The sequence below is a fragment of the Marmota marmota genome, unplaced genomic scaffold, assembly GCF_001458135.2.
Source record: "Marmota marmota marmota unplaced genomic scaffold, marMar, whole genome shotgun sequence".
NCBI lineage: Eukaryota > Metazoa > Chordata > Mammalia > Rodentia > Sciuridae > Marmota > Marmota marmota.
This window is the reverse complement of record NW_026000093.1, coordinates 17,900,761-17,911,125: the sequence shown is the minus strand read 5'-3', so window position 1 is coordinate 17,911,125 and position 10,365 is coordinate 17,900,761. Positions and strand designations below refer to the sequence as shown.

Sequence of the window (10,365 nt, the reverse complement as noted above, 5' to 3'; positions counted from 1 at the left end):
AAAAAAAAAAAAAAAAAAAAAATCTCACAATATTTTCTCAGGCCACAGTTTTTAATTCCATTGACTAAATATGGATTGAGCTTCTACCTTCTGTTCTAACCACACCCTAGGAGGTAAGAGCATGGTAAAGAAGTAAAATAACATATCTTTTTACTCAGGTATTCTCTCCCCAAGAAGCAAGATTTAGACGAACACATTGGCAAAATATATATATATATGTCAATAGAGATTGAAGACCTCATTGGAGGACAGGCAGGAGAACCAGGATGGGCAGAATTAGAAAGAGGCTGAGAAGGATGGGCAGGACCAGGGGAGACACTGAGGGCCAGAGGGCCCAGCTAGGAGAACAGAGCAGTCTGGGGATGCATGTGAGGCATGGACAGGGTTTGGGATGGTCTACATCAGTCTCCTGTATGTGAAAACGTGAGCCATGGACAAATAATACCCAATCTGTTCATAAACTTCATTTTTGTGACTATTAATTCAGCCCCTTTTCTGAGCCATAAATTAACATCTCATGATGACTAAGCTACAGTGCTAAAATGCATGCCTCTTTAAACACCATCATCGCCAACAGTGCATCCAATTTGTCACTGCTAAATTGTGCATTAGATTAAATACTTGGTCATATTTCAGATTTTTTATTGGCAATTTTTTTTTTCTTTTCAGATTTTCCTGCATGGAAACAATTTAAATAGCCTTCACCAGCTAATCCATCCAGAGTTTTTGCCCTCTGAATTTGGAGGAACCCTGCCTCCTTATGACATGGGAACTTGGGCTCGGACATTACTCGGTCCTGACTACAGCGATGAAAATGACTATACTCACACTTCCTATAATGCCATGCATGTCAAACACACGTCCTCCAACCTCGAGAGAGAATGCTCGCCCAAACCCATGAAAAGGTAAGGCCCATGTTGTCGAAGATTTGCAGTCAGAGGTCAGTGGGGTTTTTGATTGAGTCCTATTGTGGATTGAGTAATGGAAGACTTCATGGGCATGGGATTGAATAAAATAAATTGCAATACATTCTTGGCTGAGTTTACTGGAATTGAAAGCAAATGGGGCTTGACTGGTCCAGAAATACAGTTGTCCCCATTGTATTAAAGGAACAGTTCAAGGCTAGGACCTTGCTCATGTCCCGATGACAGCCCTGGCCTCTCTCGGGAGTTTGTTAATACACACAGATGAAATGGTGGGCCTCTGAGATGGCAAAGCAACCTGCTAGTAAATGTTCCTATCATTTATTCAGTTGAAACCAAACAAGCATTTACGAGGCTTCAGCATGGATTAGGGACCAGGGGCATAAACATGAATAAATTCCCAAAGAACAGAGAGGTGCACCTCTAGAAAATCTTCCAAGTAAGAATATTTGGAACACATTTATAAAGTGTTTGGCAATTGAGTTGGACTCTGAAGATTGGCAATGCTGGTATAATAAGGGGAACTGGCAAGCCAAGCAGAGGGGCAGACAGAAGCATGGAAGGTCAGATGATCTTGTGTGGCAAACAGGTGTGGGAGAGTTGGGATGGATCGGGACATGGAGGAGAGGTCCAAAAGGATTTGGCTCCAGGTGGTGAAGTGTGTTCCATTCGGGACAGTGCTAAGGAAGAGGGTTTCTGCTTCTTCTTTTTTTCCTTCTTTTTTCCTTTGTATAGCAGGAAATAGAACCCAGGGACTAATGCATGCTAAGTAAGTGCTCTGCTCCTGAGCTATACCCCCAGCCTGAAGATTGATTTTTAAATTTATATGAAAAAATATGAGTACCCTCTCATTGTGAAACCTAAAATGCAATTCCAAAACTAAATTCCAATTTCTCCCTTAAGATGATTATCAGGCTGGGGTGGGCCCTTCCTTTCTGTTTCTCATACATTACATTATCTGTGCACATCCCTACAAATAAATATCTAATACTGAGGATTAGTGTGCTAGAACTGTCATAATAAAGTGCCACAGAGAGGGTGGCTTAAACAGCCGAAATTTATCTTCTCGCAGTTCTAGAAGTTACAAGTGCAAGGTGAAGGTGTCTGCAGGGTTTATCTCTCTGAGGTCTCTCTCCTTGGCTTGCAGAGGGCCATATTCTTCAGTGTCTTCATGTGGTTTTCTTTTTGTGCACATCTGTGTCTTCATCTATTCTTCTTAGAAGGACATCAGTCATATTGGATTAGGACACACCCTACTGACTTCATTTTAACTTAATCACCTCTTTAAAGCTGCTACCTCCAAATATAGTTATAATCTAAGGGACTGAGGTTTAGGACTTCAACATAAGAATCTAGCAGGGAGTAGGAAGAACATAATTTAGCCCATGGCATTGTTATATAACACCTTTGCATGTCAGTACGTCTGGACTTAGCTCATACTGTTGTGGTGCACAGAATTCTAGAACATCGATATGCCAGTTTAGCCATTTTCTTATTGGTGGAAATTTAGGTTGCTTTTGAGTTTTGTTCTCTGTTTCAAATAAGTCTCAATAAATACCCTTGTTATACTTCTCCTCATTTTCCTAGGAAGGTCCCCTGGGTAGATTCAGAGCCCTGCATTTGCTGTGTCAGAGGCTGTATGCATTTTGAGTTGTTAGTCCACACTACCCAGAGACATCTGATCAACCTCTCACCCGCAATGTGTGAGAATCTTCCTTTCCCCAGGCCTTCCCAAAGTACTAGATATCACCAGATTTCAATTTTAATCAGAATCCTGGTGGTTGGAAAATGCCACATCACTTTTGTTTTCATCTGTATGTCCTCACCAGACATAGTTAAGCAGAGACATGACATAATCAGGTCTGCATTTTCTAAGAATTATTTTCTAAGATTAGCAGGGAGATAGTTTGTGGACCAGGAACTATCACAGTTGTTGGAAGCTTCCAAACCTTTTGGAAGCTCAGATGGTTAGAAGTCTAGACCTAACATCAAGCAGAGGAGTACTCACCCCATTATAGCGAAGTTGGCACAGGGCAGAGGACAAGCATCCATCTTGAAGTGGCCTTAGGATAACCGTGTCTATCCATGTCTTGCCCCAAAGTAGAGCATCCAGGATGAGGATCTCTGTCTTGTTTAGCTGTGAATATTACACAAATATTATACTCAAGTATGTGAGAGGCTCTCTGTTGGGATGGGAGGGATCTGGAAATTAATTTAGTCCCAAAGTAATGCACGAACATTCTCCGTGAACTGTTGGTTACAGTGGCAGAGAGTTTGCTTGTGACATTGTCCATTCCCAGTCCTAACCTGTTCTCATTCCAGACGATGGAATAATGGAAACAACTCACTGTTCTGGGCCCTTTAACCTTGAATAATTCTTAATCCTCACCACAAGGTACTATTATTATCCCCATTTCACACACAAGAAAACAGACTCAGAAATGTTACTCACCTATGCAAGGTCACACAGCAAGTAAATGACCAAGCTGGGATTCAGACTTTTGCAGGCTGGCTCTGGGCTCTGGGTTCATGTCCACTCTAAGATAAAGCATGTTGCCTGGTCTTCCATGTACTTTCTATTGTTTCTCCCCCAATCTCCATTGATGGGGAAAAGTGACACCCCACAGATCCTGTCCCCACATATCTCTAGAGATGCTTGCATAAGACTATTATATTTTCATGTATGTTTGAACTTCCAAAGTCAAGTGGCCTAGAATAGGAATTTGACATTCTTTCCACAGAGTCTAGTCACAGCACTACCTCCTTTTGAGCGACTGTACCTGTCCTGACTTCAAATTCTACCTTTGATTTGATGTTGAGGGTCAAAGGAAGTGACAGCTTTCATTATCAGGTCATGAATTATGGAGGGAGAAGGCATTGTCCAACTTCTATTCACTTTACCCCTTCCCAAGAAAGGAGTAAAGTGAATAGAACTCAGTGTCTAATATACAATAGACACTGTGTCTAATACACAGAGCAGACACCTGTACATGCTTGTTAAATATGTGAATGAAAATGACGAGTGAAAGCTGTTACCTCCAAAGCACATCCTTGGTACACTCGACCAATTGCTTCAACCAGTTTTTCTCATGTTGGAAAGATGAGGCTGGGCACTGGAGGAATTTTTAGGAAGCAGGTTTATTTAAACTATAGTGGTTCAGAGGTGCTAAAGCCTAAAAATCTCTGGACTTAGAGTCTGGAAATGCTTTGAACTTTATACCCAGCAGGTGGGAACTTAACAGTTACTCTTTGTCCCACATTCTTAGGCTAGAAAGAGGTTTTACAAGTTTTTACCAAGAAAACAGAGATAGTACCTTTTGTACAGCAACAAGCTTGAGATAGACTCTGTCACACCTTTTGTATGCAAACCTGGCATTTCCAAGAAACGAAAAGCTTCAAACCACAAGGCTCTCTGCAGAAATCCTGCTGACAAGGAACCAAATTATGGCGATGGGAGGGTCCCTGGAGAAGTTGAATTATTACAGGTATGGTTGGGAGTCTCTTAGGTGGTGGCGGAGTCCCTGATCTGCTTCGGTTCTGCATCCAGGGGGAAAGGGCTGGTTCCCCTTGTCTTTAACAAGATTCCAGTGGATCGTGTTTATGGGAGTGTTCGGCTAGCTTTTGCATCACTGTGACCAAAATACCCCACAAGAGCAACTTAGGGAAGGGCAAGTTTATTTGGGGCTTCTGATTTCAGAGATCTCAGTCCCCACATGGCCAACTTCATGGCTCTGGCCTAAGGTGTGGCTGCACTTCAGGAGGAAGGGCCCAGTGGAGGAAGGCTGCTCAGTTCATTTAACAGGGTCAGGAAGCAGAGAGAAAGAAGTGGGGAGGGGGCTTCAGAGAAGATATACCCTTCAGGGCATGTCCCCAGTGACCCACCTGCTCCAGCCTCAGCAGACCTGCCTACAGTTACCACCAAGTCAGTCCATTCAGACTAGGATGTAGTGGTTAGGTTATAGCCCTCCTCATCTAACATTTTCACCTCTGAATATTCCTGCATTAAGAGGAGTTTGGGGGTATACTTCATATTCAGACTGTAACAGGGCGCTTGTATTCTAGTGCAGAAGAGAAGACATTCACAAATAACTATAGCAGGAACAGAGAGGAGAAGTGAGAACCTGCCACCACGTTCCAAGGAAGCATTGTTAATTTCAGCCAGGAAGACTCTCAGGGGAGATGTCATGAAGGAAGTTGTGGCTGGTCTGCAGTTTGGAGGACAAGTGCATCCCTTTACATGCGGGACTCAAAATCCAAGACCACCTAACTAGAGAAGCTAGCAATTGTGCACACATCTCCTTTCCCCCACCAATGCTATAAGGGTGTCCTGTCCACTCCTGTTGCTCTTTGTGTTGCAACCTTAAACCCTCCTCTAGGGATTTCTGGCAGCCACAGGAGATGGGCAGAGGCAGCAGTGAAAAGGAATCTCCTTATCTATTGGTATGCATCTGCCATCAGGCTTCACACTGTAGGAGGAAGAGAATAGCCACCATTCAGAGCATCTTTTAGAGGCCCTTGAAACTCATGGGAATGTAGGAAAATTGAAAAGAGAACTAGGGAAGAACTTTAAGGGAACTTCTCCTGGTTTTTCACCTGGTAGACTGTTCTGTTCCCCAGCATAGTCAGGCAGCCTTGGTTTGCAGTGTCCAAGCATACACAGGCAGTTTATGGGGTGAGATGTTCCCTGCTGCCTGGCCAAATTAGAAAGGGCCTCATTACTCTGAGGCAGATGATGTTGAAACAGCACTGTGATTTCCAGTTAACACAGACTGCATATCCTCCAAACTTGTGCCATAGTTCCCAGCATGCTTCAGATCCACTTGGAGTCAAATGGATTTTGTAGACTGTCCTTGGGTACTAATCACAAATGACTACTGAGTTCCAAGTGGCTCTCTCAAACAATGCTTTTTGGTACACCTGTAGAATAAAATCCCAGATCCCTGTTACTCTCAGCAAATGAGTGGTTCTAATAAGCTCTTTTTTTTTTTCCTCTCTTCAATAATTGTGGCTCAACCCTTAAGCAGAATTAAAAAAAAAAATGTTAGTTTAGATGGAAATTTCTCTAAATAGGTTATTTCAATATCATTCTTCTCTTAAATCCAAAGACAACCAGGTGGGCTATTGAGGTATGTGGCATTCCATACTTCAGTATTAAATGAAGTAGAGTTCTGTATGTTTAACTTCTTATTTCTGTTTTTTATTTCTTCCATTTCCTTGCTCCTGGGCTATTGGTGGGTCTTTTTGCTGGTCTTGCTGGTGAATGTGTGAAGCATCCCTTTTCCTCCTATCTGATTCATTATTTGACTGTTTTAGACTTGGAGAATAGGTAGCCAAATGTGTTAAAATTGTCCAATAGAGAACAGTAAGTAAGCTTTGTATCAGTTATAAATATGATGATTATTATTTTTGCAAAGAAGAGAGAACCTGAAATGAACTGCTTTAAATAAAAATGTCTTATTTCACATAATGGGATGTGTCAAATTAAAGTGGCTGCAGAACTGCTTTGCCAATGACTTCGGGATGACCACAAGAACCCAGGTTCTCTCCACTATGTCCAGCACAATTGGAGAATTCCAGACAAGGCCTTTGCCTCTGTCTTACATGGGAAGGATGGCGCCCAAACAAAACGAACACTTGTGGAATACGAAGGAGGAGAAGATGATTCTATGTTGGGAAACAACAGTCCTGTTTCAGGCTTAGTAAGCTCAAAACTTCCTTTCCATGAATTAGGTGGATGATTTTTTTTTTAAATCAGTATATAGATTTTGTGACATCTCCTTTAGTTATTATGCAATGTTTTTAATTAGTTTCTGGCTATAGCCTTTATTACTGATAAAATAAATTAAAATGACTATAATATTATTAAAGACAAGTACACACCCAGAATAATCACTACTGGTTAGTGATTAGCCATTTTGCGGAGATTTTTAAATATATATATATATATATATATATATATATATATATATATATATATATATATATATATATACACACACACACACAGACATACACATGCATTTACGTATCTACATATGTACACAAATATATTTGTATTTAGAAATCATTGGTGATAAATATGTAGGTTTTATCCTATCACTTGGATTCAGAGTAAAGATCTTACTACCTCCTGGAATTGGAGCCATCTAAATGCAAACATTTGGTCCAGAGGTGGGGAGTTTGGAGTTACCTGATTTACAAGCAACACTCAGAAGAGAAGGTTGTAATAGGTGCTCTTGAAGCATGTTGGAGATTACAAATTGCCCTCAGGGGCTTTATTTCATTGTTTTGTTCATTTCTTCTGAACTTTGACAGACCTGAGCACAGCTATTGACAATGGAATTGTGATCTCAAGGAAATAAAGAATATCTTTCTTGGTATGGTTACCAGAGGTTCTGGCCAGAGGGGGTCCTGACTTCAGGAAATCCCAACAGACCAGGTCTGGCCACTCTTCCCCCAAATCAAATGGAAAATGTAATGGCAAAATAGGAAAGAAATTTATTCAGTACAGCTATACTGGAAAGACAAGGAGGACATGTGTCCTCATCCTTATCCTCTGGGGCTGGCTAGAGTTCCCAGATTAAATAGAGAAGTGGGGCCAAAAGTGCGCATAGTTAAGAGGTCTTGCTCAAAGTGGTCTGTTTGTTCATTGTCTCGGGATGACCATGGGGGGCCTTGTCATCAATATGAAAGTTGCTGCTGCCTGGTGGGTAGTTTTAACTATCGCAATTTGTTGATCCATCTGAATTATTTTTCTTGGAATCCAAAATGAATGCAAGAGAGAATAATTCAGAGAAAAGGACAAGTCAGAAAGGCAAGATATTAGTTTAGGGTAATGATGGCTGGAGACTTCCAGGCACCTTGCCAGGGTTCTGAAACAGTATGTTCTAAAAGCTGGCAGTCGACGATCTGTTGATTGTGATGTCTTGTAAATCTTAAAAAGACCTTATTTATTCTTGGCAACTCCACCCTTGAAGGGATGGGATTACCAGTTTTAAATGAACATGTCTTAAATGATCAACATGACTACATACAGAGCTGAAAAAGACTCTGGCCCAAAGTTTAAGGTAGAAAGGAGTCAAATACAAAATAAAGGTCAAGTTGCCAAGCTTTTATCCCACTTTTAATGATGTATTTGACATTGAGTCAGTGCTTTAAGTAAAAGCAGCCTCGAACTTCCTATTATTGTATTTCTGGGCAAAAATAAAGGAAGGATTCTGAACACCAAGCTCTGTGCTGCCTCTGAACCTGTCACCAGGGAGAAAGTGCATCTGATTTTCCAGGGCTGGGGAGTGTGGTCATCCCAGTGAAGGGGTAAGGAACAATCCTCAACTAAATAGGATTAGTCCAGATACGGAGGAGTTGGTTTCCTTAATTAGAGGTGGTGACTAGATTAAGTCCCCACTGTGTCAGAATGGCAGGTTGTTCCTCCAGGGCTGGAAGGGAAAGAAAACATGTGTTTTGCTCCATCCCTTTCATTGACCTTGAGTATGGTCCTCTCGATTGTACTGCTGAAGACAGCATTTATATGCAGAATGAATATTATTTATAAAAATTTTACATAAAAATACATTTTGTTATTCTCTTTATTATCAGAATTTATGAAATTTTAAATCTAGTGGGAGTCACTTAAGTGTTATCAGAATTTCTACCACTACAGACCTCTTCTGTTGTCCCCAAATGATGTATATGTGATGTGTGTGTGTGTGTGTGGTGTGTGTGTGTGTATGTGCACACGCAAGCATGTAAAAAAGTGTTGCCTAATAAGGATGTTGTATTCAAAGGTCATTAAGTAACCAGGAATTCTTGTTTCTATGATGTAATCATTGTTATTTCACAAAATGATCATAAGGGTTTTAATTTCAATAAAAATAAAGTTTCTTAATACTAAAGATTCAGTGTCATAGCTGGTACATGTGTTAGTTAGGTTTTTCTTTCTGTAACCAAAGTACCTGACAAGAACAACTTAGAGGAGTGAAAGTTTATTTTGGCTCTTGATTTCAAATATTTGGTCCATGATGGGCCAACTCCATTGCTCTGGGTCCAAGTGAGACAGAACATCATGGCAGAAGGGTGTGGGAGAGGGAAGCTGCTGTGTTTAAGGTAGCCAAAATGCAGAGAAAGCAAGGTTTAGGGACTGCAGGGAAGATGATCCCGTCCAAGGTAAGCCCGCAGTAACCCAATCCTCCATCCATACCCCACCTGCCTTCAGTTACACCCAAGTCAGCCCATTCACACTAGGATGAACAGATTAGCTTACGGCTCTCTTAATCTAATCATTTCACCTCTGACTACTTCTGAATTAGTAATTAGTAGGAGATTTGGGGGGACACCTCATATCCAAATCATAATAGTACATGTGAAATTTCCATAAAGTTTTATGAAATATTAATAATGTTTTAAAAACATCTGCTTAATCCTTTTGCTCATTACTACCTATATGAAATAGCTGGGATTAAAGTTGAAGCCTCCTGACTTTAGGTTTGGGTATTTTTCTGGGTAATCACACCACTAGCTTCTTCTTGCACATGACATATGTTTCATACATATTTAATATTTTTAGTCCAAAAAAAATAATTATGTGGTGCAAAGAGTTGCTTTTTATACCGGTTCTAAGGTTCAAAAAATATTTTTCTTCCTCTAATTGTCATAGCCAAAGTTCTAAGAAGTCCTGCAGGAAAAAAGCACTCTATCAATAAACCTATTTTGTCCTAAAATTTCTTCCGGGTAGACTAGTTGTGAGCATTTTACGGTGCACTTGTCTCCTAGAGATTTCTGGAAAGCACTGATCCAGTGATTGAAATGGAAAGTCAGGAAGCTGATTTAGGTTCATGGAAATCCAACTGGGCTGAGCCTTAATGATTTTCATCCTCCTTGTTTCCTGGAGCCCCTTTCCTGGTATGCTCAGAAGCATCTGCATTTCAATCTGGGCTCAATCTGGTAGGCCTGTTATACAAGGAAGAATTTTTTCTTTTTTTAATGTACTATCTCGTATTGCAGCCTCATTCAATTCATGAACTTCCCAAATAAATATTCATGTTTCAGCACTGAAAGAGAAAGCCCAAATCTTTTAACTGTGAAGCCATGGCTCTTTCTCAGAAGCCTGGAAGTAACCACAATGCGACATTTTTACTTCTCTTGTGCAGCACATGAGCTGACTGGACCCTAATTCTGTTACCTGTAGCCCAATTGCTCCAGCTTCCCAAGCCAGAAACAGTTTGAAGAAATGCAGAGCCAATTACAGGAAGAGGAAATGGAAAATAACAATGAAAACCAACAGTGGGAGGTAGGACAGTAAAGGGGGGAAAAATATTCAAAGAGGAAAACAAACCATGTTTAGTAACATAAATAAACAAATATGGCTGGAACAACAACCCATATCTCAATAATAACCCTAAATGTTAATGGCTTAAACTCACCAATTAAGAGACACAGGCTAGTA

General features: G+C 40.7%; 1 protein-coding gene across 2 annotated transcripts in view; it reads left to right on the top strand.

Annotated features, from left to right (window-relative positions):
• Clvs1 (clavesin 1) overlaps window positions 1–10,365 on the top strand; it is a 196,251-nt gene that overhangs the window by 162,097 nt on the left and 23,789 nt on the right. For both annotated transcript variants that reach the window (XM_015485753.2, XM_048783022.1), the window contains exon 5: window positions 670–905. In XM_015485753.2, the coding sequence (XP_015341239.1) occupies window positions 670–905 (236 nt within the window). The remainder of the gene's footprint in view (window positions 1–669; window positions 906–10,365) is intronic.